General features: G+C 54.4%; 1 protein-coding gene across 1 annotated transcript; it reads right to left on the bottom strand.

Annotated features, from left to right (window-relative positions):
- Positions 1 to 5,086: 5,086 nt before the first annotated feature.
- Positions 5,087 to 17,802, bottom strand: LOC125917965 (multiple C2 and transmembrane domain-containing protein 1-like; the record flags this gene model as incomplete). Its single annotated transcript, XM_049624024.1, has 2 exons — positions 5,087 to 6,358; positions 17,435 to 17,802. Coding segments are annotated over 2 exons (400 nt in total), but the record flags the coding sequence as incomplete, so codon positions are not given.
- Between the last annotated feature and the right edge of the window lie 4,128 nt (positions 17,803 to 21,930).

Here is a 21,930-nt window from a genome sequence, read left to right as displayed (position 1 = left end):
GGAGGGGCTTTTCTGGTGGCAGCCTCCAGTTTTGCCCTGACAGCAACCCCAGACCACAGCCTCACAGGGCAAGTCCGGGCAGCCTCAGGCTCCCTTCAGGGAGAGCCGTTTAAGGCTACATGGGCTCTGGGACCAGCGTCTGGCGTGAGAGCCCACGTGATGGGGGTGCACAGGGCACCAGGGGGGAGAGACGCTGGGTGTGCCTCTCTCTCTCAGGCCTGGGTTTCCTCCTCGGTGAACCGAAACTATACCCCTTCGGCCTCCTTCCCCATCCCACCCTGAGGGGTGTGTGTGAAGACGACAGAACCTGATAAGTGTCTGGCCCTTAAGAAGGTGGGGGACTTGGGGTGCCTGGGTGGCCTAGTCGGTTAAGCGTCCAACTTCAGCTCAGGTCATGGTCTCGTGGTTCATGGGTCTCCGGCTCTGTGCTGACAGCTCAGAGCCTAGAGCCTGTCTCCCTCTCTCTCTGCCCCTCCCCTGCTCGTGCTCTCTTTCTCTCTCAAAAGTAAATAAACATTAAAAAAAAAAATGTTTTTTTTAAAGGTGGGGAACTCACATATTAAAACGTCCTCATGCCAACCGAGGGCGGGGGGCTTTGATGTGGTAGCTCACTTAATGCTGAAAAACTCCGGAAGTTTCTGATAAGGAAGGGAGGTGAAAAAAGGTAACTGACCTGTTCAGCACCACAGCGACTGAGGGGTCAGGCGGCTTAGGCCCGCAGTCAGCCGAGGACCAGCTTTCTTCCCAGAGCACCCCGTGGTGCCGATTCGGGCGGCTTCTCAGCCTGGGGCCACTTACACTCCTCAGGCCTTGCTTTCCATTTGTGGAACGATGACGTCGTGACACAGTAATGTATAACAGGGGTTATTAGCAAGATTTCTCTGCAAAGGGCTCGAGAGTAAATATTTTAGACCTTGCTTTAGGCCTCAACTGCACTGTAGCCACAAAATCCACCACAGGCAGTATGTGCGGTGCACGTGGCTGTGGCCGCGTCCCACTAAAACTGCAGGGACAAATGCAGGCACCTGAGCTGTAGTTTGCAGACCTCCCCCGACCCCCCCCCCCCGCCCCGCCTCGTGTGCGCAAGCCTCTGTGATTTCCCCGAAGGACCCAGTGAGGGCCACTTGTACCAGCAGACTATTAGAAACCACGGTGGCAAAAAGGTTTTGCAATTCATACCACAAGCAGAAACACCTAAACTGCTACCTACTCAAATAATAGAAAAGGACTTAAAAAATGCGAGAGCACCACAGTCCAGTAACAGACATCGGAGAGGGTCCCTACAGAGGGACCCCCGCCCCCGCTTCTTCCGCCCTGTTTGTTACCATTTACTCGCCGTATCGTGGGAGGGGCCCTGGCCAGTCTTCTCGCACCGGAACCTGTCGGGCACCCATCCCCAGCAGGCGCCTGCCGTGTTCCCAAGCTCGGGGCTGCCTAGTAACCGTACTCCCTTTGACCCTCACGGGAATGGCCAAGGTAGAAGTCGGCCAGCAGACACGCAGGTCGGTGCACCTAACGTGGTTTCCTTCCTGTTCCCCTCGAGGCTGGTTGCTCCTGGTCCACAGAGCCTCTCTCCCTGGGCCGCCCCTCCGAACTCTCTGGAAGCCTGGGGTTTGGGCTGCTGGCTTGGATCAGGAGATCCTCAGAGAACAGCCCCTCCTCCTGTATCTTAACAGTGTTTTAGTAAAGAATTACGTGTATTCGGGGCACCTGGATAGCTCAGTCGGTTGAGCAGCGACTGACTCTTGATTTCAGCTCACGGTTTGGGAGTTCAAGCCCCGCATCAGGATCTGAGCTGACAGCATGGAGTCTGCCTGGATTCTCGCTCTCCTTCTCTCTCTGCACCTCTCTGCTCGCGCGCTCTCTCTCTCAAAATGAATACAGGAACTTAAAAAGAATTACATACGTTCAGAGAACTGCAGCCATCACAAGTGTTGATGGAACACACCCCCATACCCGGACCACAGAACAGGGCGCACGATCCTGGAAGCCCACCGTACTCCCAGTCACTCTCCATCCCCCAAGGGTAAGCTCTCATCCGACTTAAATACCCGGGCTAACTGTGTGTCTATCAATGGTATCCCACACTACTGACGTTTAGGTCTGGCTTCTTTCCCTTGGCATCTTATTTGCACGATTCATCCTTCCCACGGCGCGTCGCTGTGGACTGTTTGTTCTCTGTTGTGTGGACATCCCCCCATGTCTCACTCATTCCACTGCTGATGGGTGTTCGGGTGGCTCCCAGCACGGAGTCACTCTGCATGAACACTGCAGCTCCTGCCTTTGGGGGAACATCTGCCTGCCCTGCACACAGCTCCGTGCAGAGGCTGGGAGGCTGAGCTGCGTGGACAGGGCGGGGGGTGGTCCTCGGGAACCGGAATGCTTGCTAGCCCCAGGCCCCATTTCCTGAGCTTCCACATCCCGCACCCAGACGGAATCTCCAGCCACTCCACTCAGCTTGGTCGTCCCAGACCCACACCCTGACCGACTAGCTGTCACTCAGATCTGGCTTTCAGGGGCTCTGGGGCACTGTGCTCTCTCCTGCTTCCCTGGAGGACCAGCCTCAGGAGGCCTTCATTTCCAAAGGATTCACGGAGGGGTGGCTCCGATGACCTCGGCAGTCCCCCCTAATGACAATGAGGGGCCAGACTTGACTGCACACCACCACCCCACCCTCATCAGAAGCTCTCCAAGTGGGGGTCAGAGGGTGGAACCCCACCCCCATCCTGTACAGGACTGAGCTCCTCAGCAGGAAGCTTCTAAATACATTCTTTGGATTACTCATTATTCTAATTCTGTTGCTGGAGGCAGAGAGGTATGAGGAGAGCTTGGAATTCGGTCAACTGTGCCACCCAAGATTGTAGTCCTGCCTCTACCCCGAGCCCCCGCTGCCCCTGCCGGGTTCCTCCTTCCACCCACCCGGATGTCCCTGTCCCGGGCCCGCTACCGACCTCTGAGCCACCTGTCGTTGCTATTCCTAATGAGGAGTGTGCACGTGCTGACCCCTGGAGGTTTGGGGCAGGTGTTTCAGGCTTGGTGTGAGGGCAGCCAGCCTGTCCAGGAAAGGGGCTGGGGCTCTTCCTGAGCTGGAAAGACAGGCTAACCTCCTTAAAACAATACCCTTCGCAGGGCCTCCTAATCCCTTCAGCTGCTGCAGACCATGTGAATCCTGATCTGTCTGACCAGGCAGCGTGCCCAGCAGCCGCCAACCCCCTGGCCTGGGCGCCGGCAGGGGTGATGCCCAGCCAGCTGAGCTCGCCAGCTCCAGGAAGGGCTCCTGTACAAGGGTCAGGACAACAGGGCGGTGCTCCGGGGAGGAAACGCAGGGCCCTGTGGCCCATCTTTAGGATCAGATTCAAGGTCCCCGTGTGTGATGCACAAAAAGAGCGAGCCCTGGGGTGTGAACCCCAGGTCCTGTGTGAGCCTGAGGCGTCTGGAGCCTTGTCAGCCAAGGGAGAGAGAAATAGCTACCTTGGAACAAAATGAGCACTTAAGAAAATGTATAAGCTTTGGGGGGAAATGTCAAAATACCTCAAATCTGCAGAGGGGCAGGTCTGGCTGGATGGGAAGCCAGGCTGACAACCTTGCCAACACCCTCCTGCGTGCTGGAGACACAAATGTGTGCACGCTAGGGCTGGGAACCGGTGGGGCACCGCGCGTCGCCCTGGGCTTGCGTCAGGTCTGAGACCACAGGACACAAGTATGTACTTCCTCCCTCCTCACGCAGTGGCATTTTCTACAAACCCCCCCCATCCAAACCAGTTTATCGTATCACTCTTAAGCTTTTATCTTGCACTTACTGAGGCCTTATCATTCGGGCCAGACACTGAACTGAGAGCTCTGCATGCGTCTCCCACGCTCTCTGGGAAGGTCCCACCGTTGTGCTCTTTGCAGAGCAGACTGGGGACTGGCTATGGGGCAGTGGGGGCAAGAGCAGATCCAGCCCCGGCTGTCCACAGGAGGCGAGCGCCCATGACAATGAACCACCACGGCTGGCGCATGCCTCATCAACTTTGCAACTGACCACACCGCTTCCCCCGGGGCACCTACTGTTCTCTAAACCCTCGGGCACACGCAGGCTTCCGGCCAAAGCCTGCGCACACTCAGAATGCAACTCTTCCCTCGGTGGTCAGTTCAAAGACAACCTTGGTAAATGTTTTTCTGAGGGAGCACGCTGTCGTTCCCACGCCACCTTCCCAGTCCCGAAGCCATGAAAATAACCAGATGCGTACCGGTTTCTCCACCGCCCTTGGAAACCTCCACCAGGGACCAGTCTCCGCTCCAGGCTGAAAACAAACAAGGGCCAGAAGCCAGAGGGAAGTCCCAAATAGAAGGTGAGATAGTGGGCTCTATGAGCCGAATGAGAAAGTTCTGTGAAATGGGGCCTGTGAACTTCCCCGGGAATGACCAGTTTCCGCCTGCTGGAAGCTGAAGGTTAAGGCAGCAAGCACAGCCTTCCAAATTTCCAAACTTTTTTTTTTCTGTCCTGGAGAGAATTCTCCCCTTCCAGGAATAACACCTGCATCCTTCTTGCTGCAGAATAATCCATGTTAGTACACGTTCCCTAGGCGAAACGTGTGTGTGCTGGGGTGAGGGGAGCTAAGGCTCAGGTTAGCTGGCTCCCCACCCGAAACCCCACTTACTCTGCAAAGCAAGTTAAAAATAAAGCCAAGGCACGCCTGGGTGGCTCAGTCACTTAAGTGTCCGACTCTTGATTTCAGCTCAGGTCGTGATCTCAGGGTCCTGAGATCGAGCCCTGCGTTGGGAGCTTAAGATTCTCTCTCCCACTCCCTTTGCCCCTACCCCACTTGCATCCCCCCCCCCCCCCAGTACAATTCTAAAAAACAATTTAAAAAAAGTCTAAACTCCATCACCCAAGACTATGCTTGGCCCTAAGAAACAGGGAAAAACAGGACTACTCCCCTGTTAAGCTCAAAATCTAGACTTCTTTGGTGTTTAAAGACAAAGGAGGTCCGCTTGCCTGTGGGGAAGTAGGGATCTGGTAGGAGTATTGCTTAAAGAGAAACAAACAAACCTCATAAATGAATACAGCTAAACAATTGAGGGCTGGCTCTCTTGCCCCCCCCCCCACTCCCGCCAAGGCTGGTGGTGGGGGGAAAGTTAAAAGCCTCGTTCCTTTTAAACAAAGCCAAGTTGTCCCCCAGCGTTTGAGATGTTAGAGCTCGTCAAGGAAGCGGGGTTTCCTACCGGAGCCGCCTTGGGAAGTGAATCAAGAATCCCAGGGCCAGCCTGCTTGGAGCCAGGTGTCCAAGCAGCTGAAAATTCATCCCCTAAAAGTAGTCAAGGGGGCTTACATCAGAGGGGGGACGGAAGGTGCGCACGCACACACACACGGTGATTTCACGGCTCTTCTTTTCAGAAGAAACTTCGAGCAAAATGGAATGTTTCCCTCTGAAACTTCCCAGGTCAGGAAAGAGGGTCAAGGCTTTGCTTAGGTCACACAAGATTGACACCAAAGTCAGACTTGGGGCTCCTGAATGGGTGGAGGCAGGGGAAGAACCATCCCCTACGCCTTGGCCTCCCATGCTCCCGTCTCCCCTTTCTTTCTCCACGCTCTTTATTGTGTTAGGAGTCTTGCTACCATGCAAGGGGTACAGATGGCCAGGCCAAGAGCACTAAGTCATACCTAAGTTGGAAGGAGCTAGCTGGAACCTCAAGACTCCGAGACTTAGCTCGTGGCTGGGTAATTCACCACCATCCTCCCACCTTGGATGTCCCGTCTGGAAAACGGGTGCAATCCTCTGGAGTGTGGCACAACCCAAGGCCACAGGACTTTGGAGATACTAGCCCCCAGAGACTGTTGCCTTTCTCGTCTTCCCTTACAGACTGGTCTTTGCTTTTACAGTAATGACATCATGCCTAAAGATGCAACCGGAAAAGGAGCTGATGTCCACCCCTCCGCTGAGGAAGCAGCTGGGGAAGCAGGGGCCAGAGAGGCAGTGAGCTACCGAGCAGTCAGGGCCAACATGTGGCTGAGTCCACCGCCCTGCATAACTGGCGGCTGGGCACAGCCCCTTATCCACAGATGAGAAAACTGAGGCCCACCGGGAGGACTCCCGGCCCCGGAGGGAGGGAGCATCTTGCTCTTACAAACCCGTTTTCTTTTTTTCCCTGCCCTTTATTCAACACCCAACACAGGACCCTCCTGGGTATCTGCCCTATGCCTGCCGTCACCCCCCATACACACAGACACACTTACGTACACCGAAGCTTAATTAACAGGAGGCGCTGGGGCAGCTACAGCTGGTGTGATGTCGTGACTGCCCGAGAGAGCTCATGGAATTCAGAGATGTGATATTGTGCGGTCAGGACCAGGCTTCCAGATTCTCCCCGGTGCCTGGGAGGAAAGCCAAAGTGTTTTTCCAGCCAAGTACAACCTCCCGGGATGCCAAGGGGAGAATGAGAGCCTGTGGACAAGCTCCCACCCCGCCTCTCCCCAGGAGCCAGCTGTCGACAGCACGTGCGCTCCAATGTCCACTGTGGCCACTGAGAAGCTGAAAACGAGGATGAGCTCAGGGTGAGAAGTAGTTCCGTGTGGGGCTCCGGGGTCTCCGGATGCGGTGGCCTGGCCAGGAGAAGGGGGCATGCTGGGGACTGGGCTCATAGCGCGGGGCTGCCGCGCGCAGGGACGGGCTGAGACCCAGACGCGCTCTACTCAGCAGCGCCCCCTACGCCTGGGGTGTGGAGCTACATGTGCCTGAGCGAGGGGACCCCGCGCTCACCGACCCGCCACTGGGAGGATGTATGATGTGCTGGCAGCAGCTCGAAAAGCACGGGCAAGCCGGTGATTCCATCCAACGAGTCACCCCCTTTCCACCATTTGGTTCCCTGGCTCCCAGAAAAATGACAGCCCGAAGGTGGAGGAGCTCGGCGTTACCCAGGGCTGAGGACAAAGCCCCAGCACCACTGCCTCGGGTGAGCCACCAGGGCAGTGCTGGCTGGCAGAACAGCCTTGGGAATCCCCTTCTCCAAGCCCCTGGGACAGGGGGGACAGCCTGAGACTGGATTTAACACAGAAACCGTGATGTTGTCAGGAACAGGGACTCAAAGCAGTAGGAGCAGAGGCACAACAGGAAAAAAAAGCAGCCAGAATCAACCAGCAAGCCACGTCTGCCCCCATCTGAGTGGAAAGATCAAACGTCAAAAACACACCCACCCGCAATTTTCATAATAATGCCTTCAACTCCTACCTGAGAAACAACACCGTTATTAAGCACCCATGCAGGGCCACTGGCCTGGAATGGAACCTGTTCCCTACACTGACTCTGGTACAAGCAGCCTTTATTCTGGCCACAAGCTTCCATGTGGTTTCCTACAAATCCCCTCAGGAAGGAGGGCGCTGTCAGGCTGCATTTCCCTTTCCAGAAGGTCCTGCTTAGCAAAGCTCCAGACTGGACGCACACGCCCAGTGGTCCGGTCTTTACATAGGACTGCGTGGGTTCTAGCCCTGAGTCACATATCCCTGGATACCTCTCAGTCCTGGGCAAACTGGGGCAGGCGGTCCCTCTATCTTCATATCCATATTTCCCCCCACCAGATGTTCGTGGATGTTCTAAAAAGGAGGAGGAAAGGGGCACCTGGGTGGCTCAGTCGGTTGAGCGTCCGACTTCGGCTCAGGTCATGATCTCGCGGTCCGTGAGTTCGAGCCCCGCGTCGGGCTCTGTGCTGACGGCTCAGAGCCTGGAGTCTGCTTCGGATTCTGTGTCTCCCTCTCTCTCTCACCCTCCCCCATTCATGCTCTGTCTCTCTCTGTCTCAAAAATATATAAACAAAAAAAAAAGAAAAAAAAAAGGAGGAGGAAAGGTTGTTTCCACGGTTAAAGTACATTTGGAGGACGCTGAATTAAGCAAAGGCTATTCGGTAAGGGGCATCTGGGAGCATTTAAGATCCTAACAGGCACTGACTTTCCAAGAAGGGGAATCGAGTCGGCAGCCTTTTCCAAACCTTTTGGATCATGCGTCTCTTTTACTCACGACAAACTTTCTATTCATTTATCAAACACTTACTGGGAGCAGAACTCTTACTATCTTGAGGACTACTGGTGTTCTCTTTGGGCACAGTTTGAGACCCAGCTTATTCTACCGACTTAAAAGTAAAAAACAAGACCAAAGGAAAAAAAGTGGAGTGCTAGCCCTGATTTACCATAGGGGTAAAGTGAGGCACAAAGGCACCAGCCCCTGGGGATTACGGTGCGCAGAAAGTCAAATGCAGCTCGGTGAGTAGTTTCTATCTTCCTCCCACTTCTCACCTCCGGGAGGAGATACTCAGTTCCCTGGTTTATATTTGCTGCTGGATTGCTTCCCCTCCTCCCTGAAGGGGAGTGCAGATTGGCTCTAAAGACCTTCACCAGGTTTCGCTGCCCGGCTCGGATGGTGCCACAGTGAATTTGGTGCTAGAGTCAGGGAGGGTTGGAGGAGGAGGAAGGAAGCTATTTAGAGGGTGATACTCAGATCTGTGGCCTGCACAGGGGCAGTGGAGAAAGAGCAGCCAGAGGGACACCGATCCAGAAAAAAAGGCAGTAGGATGTGACCCTCCATTTCACAGCGTGATGGCCAGAACCTCAGGGGCTCCAGGATCAGGGCCTTGGTGGCTTCAGGAAAACCCATCTGACTTGTAGCCTAAGGGGAAAGGGCAGCGTCCCCGAGAAATGGAGTGGGAAGCACCAGGTGGGAAGCAGGAACTGGGAGGCAGGGAGGGGGGGTGGACATTGCAGCCCCTTCCTGGGAGTACGGCTTACCACAGCCTCAGAACCGGGGCCCTCGTCCTGAAGGGCCTGGCTGTGGGACAGTGAATAAATGGGCAAAAGCTTAGCGCAGAGAGGTCATGGCACATGCTGGGGGGTGGAGAGGGGGGAACAGGTCTGCTTCATCATATCGCACGCTGGGCTAGACCTAAAGCCAGTAAAAGACGTAAAACCAAACTGCGTCAGGCACACCACCAGTGTGTAACCCACACCTGCAGAGGAAGGCATTATACCTATTTCACAGCCAGGGAAACGGAGGCCAAGGAACAAGTCTGAAACCGCAAGGCCAGCAAGTGCCAAAGCCCAGGCTAAACTCCACGCTTCTAACTTCAAATCCTGGCACATCATGCCGAGAGATTTCAGTGTTTCTTCTCCTTGACAGCAGAATTTTTCTCAGAGGAACTCTTATGTGGAGACCTACCCTACAGAACAGATAAAAACGGAGATGCGCAAAGTGGGGTGGGATGAAAAGTCCGCCCCCAAATTGGCCTTCTCTTAGCTTTCCTCTCTAGGTGTGTACCCCAACTTCTCGGTGGCCCCCACGACAGCTCCACAGAGTACCTCCACCAGTTTGGAAAGCCACCGGCCTCCAGCTGGTGCTCTCAGGAGTGTCCATGGACCAAATATTTATTTTTATTTTTTTAATCTCTTCTAATGTTTATTTATTTTTGAGAAACGGCCCGAGCAGTGGAGGGGTAGAGAGAGAGGAAGACAGAATCCAAAACAGGCTCCAGGCTCTGAGCTGTCAGCACGACACGGGGCCTGACACGGGGCTCCAACCCACAAACTGAGATCGTGACCTAAGCCAAAGTCGGCCACTTAACCGATGGAGCCACCCAGGTGCCCCATGGACCAAACATTTAAGACAGTACTTCCCTCGGCCCCATACTTGCCCCTGCTGAGCTAGGAAGGGGAGGATAGGGTGTAGAAATACTTCTTTGCCATTCAAAGGGCAGTGGGAGAAAGTAGGTCCCCCAGGGGCAGCCCTGGAGGAAGCCCTGGTCATCGGCGGTCCCCGGGACACTAGTGCAGCTCAAGGCGAGGGGGCTTGCATGGGAGGGAGCTGGGTTTCTTTGCACATTACAAGGAAACCCTCCATCAATACACCAACACACCGGAGCCACCAAAAAGACAACAGATAAGCTGAAAATGGCTCAGCCAGAGCGGGGGCAAGGCCTTTGGCCATGGCGGACAACTACTTGGGTTTCACGCAAGCAGAGCTGATCTGATTGGCAAGACGAGGTTTGAGGGCAGCTGCAGAGAAACCCAAGGTTTTCAGGGACTTAGCCTGTGGTAGTAGTTGCCAGTGACCTACTCCGATATCCATTCTTTCTGACTTCTTTATCACTGAACCACTGGTTTTTGCTTAGGCATACATATGGGTACCTGAAATAACAAATACTCTTCCCTAATCAAAGTATTCTTCCCTGCTTCCCTTGCAGCTAGGTGTGGCCAAGGACCAAGTTCTGTTCAACAAATGTAACTAAAGTGTTGTGTGTGGTTTCTGGCAGGTGCCCTCGAAAGAGGAGCCACAGGCTTCTTGTTCTTTTCTCCTGATAGCTGAGCCCCAGGAGCCATCTTGGACCATGAGGCAGCATGCTGATGATGGCAGAACAGACCGCCATCCCAGCGCTCTGAACTTCTCTCACGTGAGTGACAGACAACTTCCGTCTTGGTCAGTCCACTGTTTTTTAGTTGCTAAGAGCAGCCAAATTAAGTTTTAACAACCAGCAGCCCTAACCTTCAACAGAAGGGTCCTCTGGGGGCGGGGAGGTGGCCAGAAGCAGCTATGAGGCGGCTGCACCTCCCACAGCACCCCTGCCTTCAGGAGTCCCGCTCCACCTTCGTGCCCAGGCAACCATCCCTCCCACGTCCCGGGCTGGTCTCACCAGCCACCTGCCTCTCTTCTTCTGGAACCAGGTTAGAGCCTTGCAAGTGGACGGCTCAGAACTAGCAGACAAGACTTTGGGTTCTAAGCCAGCTCGGCCACTTACTCACTCATTCATTCAGCAAACAGTTATTGAGTATCTACTATTTCCCAGGTACTGTTCCAGGTACTGGGGCTACAGCAATGAACAACAGAAGACCTTGCCCTCATGGAACTTATAGTCTACTCAAGAGAGAGACACACAAAGGCAGAAACGAGCATGCATCAGGTGATAAGTGCTATGGAGAAAATACACTGAGTAAGGAGAGGAGGGCGTGTTATGCGAGCAGCCCGGAAGTTCTCTCTGAGACGGTGGCTAACAGAAATGAGGGAGTGAGGCACGTGGATATTTGGGGGAAAAGCTGTTTATGTCACCTACTCCAAGTCCTCAGTGCTATGCCTCAGTTTCCCCTCGCTGGAATGGTTTGTGAGACAAAAGCCATCCCAAGACAACCTCGTGCCATCCTGGCTGAAGACTGGCTCCAGAGAGGATGTTCAAAGCCAAGTCGGCATGGGAATCAGACTGGATGGGGACAGAGGGTCCCCTTGGACAGCACTCCATAAATTTCAGGTAAGAAGGGGTGTGAGGCCTGCAAAGTGCCCCCTCACCAGGGCTGGTCTCCCCAGTGTCCCTTCTACGTTGACCTGGGTCAGAGCGCTAAAAGGTTCGAGACCAGACAGTTTGGGCTCCTGGTCAGCCCATGTGTCTCCCAGCACCCCAACCTGGGGCTGCATGGCAAGCCTCAGTCAGCCATTTGTCAGAATTCTCTTCCCCCTGGGCTGAGGCACACGGCCTTCCGGCCATGACAATTGGCGGACAGGGTGCCACCCTGCGCCCTGGCCGCAGGGAAGTGCGAGGTGGCTGACCCGAGGGGGATAAGGCTACAAAGGAAGAGAGGGTGGCGGTGGTTTGTCAGGGAAAGGGGTGGGGACGGAGGGAGGATGGATGGCCAGGAGGCCAAGCAAAGCTGAGGGTCTGCGCCAGCCATTACTATCGTGGTACAGGGTGAGACCACAGTCCAGAGCCAATACCAGGGCTTGGGGTGGGGGGCATGTGAGGAGGGCTGAATTTGTGCACCAGGTAAGCACCCCACTCATTCGTTCCAGACTCTGGCTGGATGCTACAGTCACTACTGGGGCTCACAGGCAGTGGGAGACAGACATGTAGAGTGGCCAGCATGGTGGCCCGCACTGTGACATGACAGGGAGAACCTTTGGAGAGCCTAACTCCTGGGGAATAAAGTAGCTCCAACTCTCAACACACCCTGAAGGCGGAGGGATGGGGAGAGTCTGGGCACAGTATAATGTTTTCACCTTCACGAAACCCTTTCTAGAAAGGGTTCTAATGAGTTTCTCCAGTGCCCGGGAGGGAATTAGCACAGAAAGGCTCAGTCCCGTTCTTACATTCTATGGCTGCACATGCATCTCACTGGGAGTCACTAGGACTTGGCCAAGTGAACCCACTCCCTGGTCTGCGTTCCCTCATCTGAAAAACATGTGGGTGCAGAAGATGATTTCCAGAAGGCTTCCCAGCTCTAGGATTCTGTGTTCTGTGATTTTCTAGGTTATTTAGAAGCAGCGTGGAAATTACTGTTTGCCAGTTGAATTCTATTTTGAACAGCCTACTTGTAGCAATCTAATGGTAAATGCTACTGCAAATATGAAGAGGCTCCTTGCAATGGATCTTCTGTGGAGATTCTCTTGAAGGCTTTCCTTAAGAGAATACCTACAGGGGCGCCTGGGTGGCTCGGCTGGTTCAGCATCTGACCCTTGATTTTGGCTCAGGTCATGATCTCACTAGCACGGAGCCCGTGTCGGGCTCCACACTCGGCATGGAGCCTGCTTAAGATTCTCTCGGAAAGAAGGAAGGAAGGAAGAAAAGAGAGAAAAAGAGAGAGAGAGAGAGAGAATACCTACAGTCACGAGGCTTGTATGGCCCAGAGTCATAAACCTAGATCTGCAACCTTGTTTGACAAGACCCATGACAAGAGAAACTCTATGCAAATTCACCTGTGTTCCTGGGAACAGAATGTGAGGGAAAACCCACCAACTGAGCTCCCGGCCCTGCATCATACCTTAAAGCACAAATAGGAAGTGAGCCCAGAGCTGAGGGACGAGCTCCCTGGCCTCTAGGTCTGAGGAAGTCTCTAGGCAGGCTGGGGCTCAGGCGGGGGCTGCTGAGCAGGGGATGGGCAGAAGAGGGTCACTCTCTCTCTGGCACGGAGCTTCCACTGAGCAAACTTGCAGAGGGCTCCCGGAGCCTCTGCACCAAGGATGTGAAGAAACAAGCTCTCACTAGGGTAGGACCATCTAAATCCCGACCCCCCTCCCAGGAAGTGTGGTGAGCTGTCCACAGGGCTCCTCCCACTTCCCTTAGGAGTGGAGGGCCTTGAGCTAAGCTTGGCCAAGCTGTCCCCACAGCAGCCGCTGGTCAGGTCCTGGATCCCCAGCCCCGAAGCCCCAACCCTCAGCAGTCACTCCTGCCAGTTCCGGCTGCTGCAGAAAGAGCTCACTGGCCAGCATCATTGCCCAGGATGTGAGCTGGGCTACGGCTTCCCTTTCCAAGAGCCTGAAACCAGGGCCTAGGCCCCGGCTCCCCTCAGTTGAAAGGTGCAGATAAAATTTTGAGCAACTGCTCAGTGCCCATTGCTGCTTGGGGCCCTGGACGAAGAGATAAATGTGCTGTGGCCCCTACCCTGGAGGGGCTCCCCACAGGCTGCAAGAGACCCAAACAGACCACGGAACATAATTTGCGTCCATCTAGAAACCAGGGAAGGCTTCTTGGCAGAGATGATACCTGAGGACAGGTGTAAACCAGGGTCAAATCTCTAGTCTTCCCTGCTCAGAGGAATTCGAATCAGGTGGGAGCCTTTTCCTCTCTCAGCTTCCCAAGGGCAGAGGTATCAAACCCCACCCAGCAGGAGCCCCTCCTCTCCCTTCAAACATGGATGCCTGAGGAAAAGGCAGATGTGGCTCAGAATCCGTGCCTCTGCCCCACCTCTGTGCCCTGCCGCCTGCCAGAGGACACCCCTCCAACACGTGCCTCCCCTCTGCCCCTCCTCGGGGGTGGAGGGGGAGAGCACACCCCACAGCTTGGGCAAAGCTACCACCTGGTGCCTTTGTGACCCCTACCGCTCCCCTTCGCCCCTCACCTGTTGAGCCCAGTCTGCTCCCAACCCCCATGGCTTGCTCCCTCTTGCCTCAGAGCCATGCCCAAAGCAGGACCATGCTTGGAATATCTACCATGCCCTGACCTCATCCCATGGAACTTTCCCCCCGGGCTCTGGAAACTCACCTCCTCCCCATGGCCTTCCTGCAGCTCTCCCCACCTCAAGAACCCATATCATTGACCCCTAGCCCGTGTCTCCTCTCCAGCGACAATTCATTCAGCCCCAGCTAGCCCACCCCACCGTGACCCTTTTTATCTTAAAGCCCCTGTATAAACTCCCACCTCCTTCAGGAAGCTTTGCCTAGGTCACCCCTACCCACACCTTACCACTTCGTTTCCACGTGCCTCCTTTTCCCACACCTTATGGCACTAAGGCTGCAGTCTTTGCAACCACCTATCAATTGATTCCCACAGACATTAGCAGAATCCTGACACTCAGCTGCCTCAGACCGATCAAGTTCTCAGTTAATATGCTTGAGTAATCATCACAGCCAGGATGTATTAAGCTCCGACCTCGAGTAGTTGGGCACACTGTCAAGCTCATTCTATGTTATCGCCCACCTTCAGGGCAACCTGCAAGATAGCTTTATCGTTTTACAGCTGAGGAAACCGAGGCTCAAAGAGGTTCACTATTTTGTCTATGGTCTCCGGGGGTCTGTTTGACCCACAATCTGTTTTCTTTCTTTCTTTCTTTCTTTCTTTCTTTTTTTAACGTTTATGTAACTATGAGAGACGGCGCAGTGGGGGCGGGGAGGGGCACAGAGACAAGAGGACTCGAAGCAGGCTCTGAGCTGACAGCAGAGAGCCTAATGCGGGGCTCCAATTCATGAACTGCAAGATTATGACCTGAGCTGAAGTCGGATGCTTAACCAACCGAGCCACCCAGGTGCCCCTGAGTGTTTTCCACCACACCAAGCTGCCTCTCCCTCTCCAGGATTCACCCATGGAATGGCTCGATCAGATTGATAGTACGACTCAGCTGGCGGATAACGGGCCAGAAAACCCCAGAAATGTTACATAACATGAAACTAGAGGTGCCCTCTGCTCTTTTATTCTATCTTATAGATAAGGGAACTGAGGCCCGTTCGTACAGCTCGCCATGTGGTTCCACTAAATGAGTATCAAACCAAAAGTACTGAAAAAAAAAAAAAAAAAGTACTGAAAAGGAGTCTAATGGACTGTCAGGCCCCTGGATTTAATGCTGCTTATGCTGTAGGCTGTGTGACTCCCCTGTTAATGAAAAGGTAAGCTCTCAGGGGACCTGGGTGGGGTAATTCCTTTGTGGAGGAGACTCACTATAATCCTGTATTGTTTAGAATCGCATCACGGTATTCCAACGGCGTCGGGGGTTACACGATCCTTGGTGACTGCAGCCCAGGCGGCCACACCTTTGGAAGGGCAGAGATGGAACAGTCCTTACGGAGTCCCTATAGGAGGGTATGAAATTCAGCGCAGCCATTGAACACCACACCTGCACCCCTCAGCCTTTTCTGCCTCAAGGTATGAAAAATAATAATAAGGGCGCCTGGATGGCTCAGTCGAGTGTCCAACTCTTGATTACGGCTTGGGTCGTGATCTCATGGTTCCTGATTTCCAGGCTCTGAATGGACAGTGCGGAGCCTGCTTGGGATTCTCTCCCTCTCTCTCTCTTCTTCTCTCTTTGCCCCTCCCCCGTTCTCATGCACTCTCTCAAAATAAATAAACTTTACTGCTACTACTATAATAATCCCTTGTGCTTTACATGTTTCAAAGTACTTCCTTTTATCCCTTTATTATATATGGCACTAGCATTTTAGGGATTGGGCACTGGGGGCTTGGAAAGGCCCAGAGACTTGCTGGGGAGGGGGGGATGGGAGTATGGTCCTGTTCACCACACTTGTTTAACATGTATCAAGCTCCCACCACGTGCCTTGCCCTGTGCTAGGCTTGAGGAGGGCTTCCTGAAAGAGGCAGTTTCTGGGCAGTGCCCAGATGCTGGGGAAGGCAATCCCAGCCTTGAAGCCAGCAGCAAGCTGGGCTTCGAGCTTTCCCCTGGGTGGCTCTGGAGCATTTCTTAGTGCACAACAGCCCCCAGCCTCTCCTCACAGCTCAGTCTCTAGGCTCTGGAGCACCAGAAACTAGCCTATCCCTCCTGACACAACCCATCTCCCTTCTAGGTGGTGCTAAGAAGCTCGCTCCAAAAAGGTGCACGTCAAGACCCATGCTGAAGTCTGGCTGCTCTTAGAGCAGGGCTCAGGAGTGGCCACACTTCAGCATCTTCTAGGCCCTGTAGGTTGTACAAATCCAAGGTGACGGTCACCCTCAGAGCTGTTCAGACCAGTCTTCACACCACAAAATACCCTTTGGGGGCACAACACCTTTGCCCACTGACCGTGCCCTTTCCTTTTTACAGGCCAAGCTGGTGGAGCCTCAGGGCCACGGACCACAGAGTGGTCACACCTGTTTGCCCTCTGAGAGCAGTGTGCTCACACCTGTTTGCCCTCTGAGAACCAGCCCCCGACCACGAACGGTTCCATGCAGTGCAGAGAACAGGCTGTACAGCCATTCCCTCCCACTCTGCCCTAAGAGTTCAGCCCCAAGTGCCAGCGTCTGCCAGCAGCAAGGTCCCTTCCCTCTCTGGGCTGTCACCAAAGTCTTCCTGGCCCTACCTAGGGTAGGAGCGCCACCCCCAGTCTTTCTCGAGGCAGACATGTGCTCAGGCGGGTCACAAAGAAATTCATCTCTTTCCTGGGGCCGAGCCTCCAGCTGTTCTCAGGGGCCTTGGGACACTTTCTTGGAGGAGTCTGCAGCCACCCGTCTCCCCCAAAGGATAACATTTCACCTTGAGAAAAAAATAGGAGGGCTGTTTCTAAGGTGCATCCAAGCTTGTTCCACGAGACAAGTTCCTGTTTATAAAAGGGAGGGGGGTGTCTCACCTTCCTGGCCATGGCCAAGAAGGGAGCAGTTCCTTTGGTGGCAAAGGAGACAGGGGTCCTACTCAGCTAGGTGACTCTGAGACTGTGGAAGGTCCACTTACTCCCCTTGTACCTATCCCAACACAGGCTCAGGTGGGCTGAACTGCACACACTGCTCAAAAAAAAACCTCTCTGCAAACGCAGAAGACAGCCGCCTGAGCTGTTACTGGAGGCTTGTCACCTGCTTCAGGGACTTCCGCGTGAGCTTCCAGCCTGCTGTTTTGCTGGAATCATCGACTACACAATACCGTTGCTCATCCCCTCCAAAAACGGAGAGAAAGAGTGACCAGACCTGGGGGGGAGATCCCGCGAAAACGTTGAGCCTCGCCATGCCCCAACTCCCCGCTCTATTTGCCCGCAAACCCATTTAGGGTTGTCGCCCCTCGGTTTGCCCCAGCACAATCCACCCGAATGGAGACCAGGGACGATCCGCGCTCCCGCCCGGCACCTGCAGTGTTCGCGGGTTCGGAAGGGACGTGAATGGTTCAAGGTCAGGGCTCCGCGTGTGCCCCCAGCGAAAGGCGAGCACAGGGGCTGCTCCAGGTCGCGCCACGAGGTGCGGCCCGGCCGGGAGCGCACCCGCACGGTGGGGTCCCAGCGGAGTCCGGGCCACCACTCACCATCAGAGAGCGACCGCGGCGGCAGCAGCAGCAGCAGCGCGCAGAGCGCCAGCGCGGAGCGCATCGTGTCCTGGCCTCGGGCCGGGAGCAGGTGGCTGCGGGTGCGAGCGTCCGAACAGCGAGAGCGTGGGCGCCGCTCAGGGAGGCCCGGCTGTGGCTCCGGCGGCCGGGTGATGACCCGGGGCTCGCGAGTCGCGCTCCAGCGGCCCCTCCTCGCGACCGCTGCGGCAGAGCTGGACTGAGGCGCGGAGCCAGGCGGCGGAGGAGCGGCGGTTGGCTGCGTCGCGGGCGGTGTCTGCGCGGCTGGGCCAGGCCGGCGGCTGCGGCGACTCCCGTCCCGTCCGCGCCGGCCCCCGGCCCCGCCCCCTCTTCCTCCCCTCCTCTCCCTACCCTCCCCCGCCCCGCCGCCCAGGAGCGCGCGGGCGGCTGCAGTGGGGCAGGCGGGGCGGGGCGGGCGCTGGGCCGGGAACAATGAGCAGAGGAGGAAACTCCGCCCGGGAGCGCGGCGGGCGGGGGAGCGCGGGCTGGCGGCGGGCTCCGGGCTAGCGGCCCCCGGGCGGGCGGGGTGGTGAATGTGTGTGTGCGCGGGGCGCCTGGGCGGCTCCTGACGCCGGACGGCTCCTCGCCCGCTGGTGAGCTCGCCCTGGCACACAGGCGTCGCCCGCAGTGCTTCCGAGGGGGTCCGGAGGGACCCCCGACACCGCCAGGGCCCTCGCACGCCCAAATCCAGAGCGTGGCGACCCCCAGCCTCGTGCGTGCGCTAAGGATCTTTCGAGGCCTCCGGGCTGCAGAGCACGGTGCTCCAACTCCCGAGAAGCGAGTCTCCCAGCTGCCAGGTGCAACTCACCTGCGGGCGGGCCCGCGGGCCGCACCACTTCCGAGCAAGTCTACGCTGCAGTGTGCACTGAGCACGCTGGGCTAACTAGTTGCTTAATGTCTCCAAGCCTGGTTCCTCACCTGTGAAATTGAGGTGACGGTAAAAAATAAAAAAAAATAAAAAGGACTTTTGGGGGGATTAATATGTGTCCGTCTGTGTTCTCAGAGCTTTGCCCCTATTATTTCATTTACTCTTTACAGCAGCCATATTTTTAGCCTCATTTTACAGAGGGAATTGAGTCAAGAAGAGTTTAAGAAACTTGCTCAAGATCCAATAAGTGGTTAAGTGGCATACCCGCCTCTGAGAGTAGGTTGGAGAAATCCTTTGCACAGTGCCTGGCAAATAGTAACTGCTCAATAAGTATTAGCTATTATTCTTATTCTCGGTGTGTAAAGAACAGCAATAAAGATTTAGGGCTCTGGGGTCAAACCCGATTTGGGCTCCTAATCCAGCTGTGCCCATCTAATTAGTAGCTAAAACCCTAAGCAAGGTACTCTTGGTACCTCAGGTTTTTTGCATCTGTAATATACTGACACCACCGCCCACCTCAGAGGCTTGCTATGAGATTTAATCCGGAACGAGCCGTTAGCCCTGGGCCGGGAACACAGAATGAAGCAGCCCGCATTTGAAGAGAAGGTGAGAGAAATCTGCCTACTTGGGATGGAGGTGGGAGTTGCGTTCCAAAAACCGAGTTAACCCAGTGAAAGCACAAAGAAGAACCCCCTGGTTGTTTGTTGTTGTTTTGTGTTTTGCGGAAGCTGTCGGGGCGGTTGGTGATGCAGGTCCTGGAACCCCCTGCGGGGGGGAGGCGCTTCCGCGGCGCCAGGCGGGGGAAGTGGGGTGAAGCGGGCCCCGAGGGGGAGGGGCGATTAACCCTGGAGGTTGGGTGGGGAGGGCGCAGGGGCAGCCTGGATTTAGCTCACGAGACTCCTGGGTTGATAATCCGGAGTATCTTTCTGATGGGTCTAGGAGGGGAGGGGGGGGGGTGCCCTGTACCTAGCCCCGTTCTAGGGACCTTGGACTCCACGAGCCCCTCTTGTCGGCTGCACACAGGCGCCGGCGGATTGGCACCAAGTCCTTGGAGCAGCGAAGGGAGCGCTGGAGCCCTAGCTGGGGTTCCGCCGGAGCCAGGCTCAGCCTTGGGAACGGCTGACCATGCTGTTTTCATTGGGAAGTTTCTGCAGGATCGTTCTGACCCTGTTTTCCACGCAGCATATGGGAAAGACAGAGGGTGTTCCCTGTAAATACCGTGGGCTGTGTGACCATCTTTGGTGTATTTTAGTACTGTTCCTCTAATATCCATGTCAACAAAAGCTTGTTTCTCTGAGACCAAGCAGTACAATTAAAAAACTGGGAATTAAAAAATCTGTATTATATGTTCTCTGATTTGAACAGTGCTTTGCACTCAGTGAGTCAATTTCTCTAAAAACCGGGAAAGGAACGTGTTAGTTTTGTACCGGGAGAATGTATATTTCAAAACTTGGGGCATTTTAAATCCCCACGATTTGGGATCGGTCCCATTACCAGATTGCCAAAAATTTTAAATGAGAGCAGACATCTGGGTTTAAGAAGCCGTACCCTCTCTTTGTTACTGAAGACTCTGCAAAATTAGAATGCTCTGGACCCCAAGTATCCAAGCACCGCCCCCCCACACACCTTATGTGCAATAGAAGTTTCAGGAATGAGGCCTGAGGCTGGCTGGACTTACCGGTCACCTATGGTCAGTGAGCAGATCTGTCCCCAGGTAACTGGCCTGTGTCCTTGGTCCTACTTAGCAGCTTGTTGCCACTTGTAAGCTCTCGCTGGCCCAGATCACCTGAGCTTATAGCAGAAACTCAAAGCACTTTACTTTTTATTTATTTTTTATTATATGAAATTTATTGTCAAATTAGTTTCCATACAACACCCAGTGCTTATCCCAAAAGATGCCCTCTTTAATGCCCATCACCTACCCTCCCCTCCCTCCCACCCCCCATCAACCTCAAAGCACTTTATAAATGCTATCCCACAATCCTTCTGGGATTTATTACATTTTGGTTATATTCATGCATGAGTTAGCTCCCCTAGATGTTAAACTTCTTAATATGGGGGTCTTTCTTACTCAACTTGTACTTTTTCAGACCACCTAGATCAACATATCACATCACAGCTACAGATACTGAATGCAAACATGAACACCAGGTAGGAGATATTACACAGGCACAAGGTTTAAAATGGTTTTTCCCATGGTTCCTGTCCAAGTCAGGGAACATGATTATGGGCTCTACATGCAATTTGGTCATGTTGCTGACCCTGCTCTTAAGTGCAGGTTTGGTAAAGTCCTTTTCATCTTCATACTAAATAACTTCAGTCCCCCATCACAACATCTCAGTTGAGAGGTGGGACAGAACCTCAGCCACCACACCTCCCAATAAGAGACAAATGCATACATTTATCCATCCTGAGGCCATAGCAGCTGTTCATAAGCTACACAGGACACCCTTTCCTGGGTTTTCTAACCCTTGACCTCCAAGTTCCTTGGGGGCCCAGAGTGGTATTTCGTTCATCTTGGAATCTCGGCGCCCAGTACAGTGGTGCCTGACTCCAAGAAGGAGTCAAAACACAAAGACTGAATAGATAAATGAGTGGTTGGACTTTATCCACGAGGTTGGGTCTTATCGTTGCCAAATCGTATGATTCTGTGACTATCAGCTGGGGTTCAAGTTGGGCACCTCTCCCCAAAGTCATGCACTTAGGTATGATTATACAGCAACACCCGCTCTACCATGCAAAATGTGCCGCATTCTGTGCACAGTGCTGAACATGCACACCTGGACAGCACAGCCCCTGCCCTCTCAAACGCACCTAGCTGAAGCGCAGTAGAGGCTGCGGCAAGTGTTGTGAGCAGGCACAAAGGACAGAGCAGGACAGGCTCAGCTTGGCCTGGAGAGGGAAGTCAGGGAAGGCTCCTGAGGAGGGCACAGGGTCTCACAGGAGGAGTAAGACTCATGAGGGCAATAGCAAAAGGAAAGGCATTTCAGGCAGGTGGAGTAAGGAGCTGACAACTGCACGTATTTTGCCTTAAGCAGAATGTAGATGGGAGACCGCAGGTCACAGGTCACGCACTTTGAGAGGCCAATGCATCTGTCACTGTCCCAAGGGCATGAGTTCAGTAGCAGTGGGAGGGAAGAGGAGGAACCAGCCACTAGAGGTATTGGGGGGGGACAGAATTAATAGGCGTTAACAGCTCACTGGATGTGATGTGTGTGGTATGTTCAGGGCATGAAGGCATGGCAGGTGCTCCAGAGTCCAGGTTCCCCTGCTGGGTTACTAGGTGGATTATCTGACATAAGACGCGAAGCAAGTTTGGGAGAAGAAAATGATGAGTCCAATTTTGAACATGTTGACTTTGAATACCCAGGGGACACTTAAGAAGTTGTGTCTGTGACACTGAAGCACGGACTTGAGGAAAGGACGGGAAAGAGACATTGAAGAGCCATCGACGTGCAAGCAGGGATTGCAGCCATGCACCTGTGATCCTTGGAATTCCCAAACACCTCAGCTTCAGAGATAGGCTAGGGCCAAGGGCATGTTAGATGCCAGTGGCCAACACCCTTATCACATGAGAAGAAAAGGCCAG

The sequence above is a fragment of the Panthera uncia genome, unplaced genomic scaffold, assembly GCF_023721935.1.
Source record: "Panthera uncia isolate 11264 unplaced genomic scaffold, Puncia_PCG_1.0 HiC_scaffold_343, whole genome shotgun sequence".
Lineage (NCBI taxonomy): Eukaryota > Metazoa > Chordata > Mammalia > Carnivora > Felidae > Panthera > Panthera uncia.
This window is presented reverse-complemented; position numbering and strand designations above follow the sequence as displayed.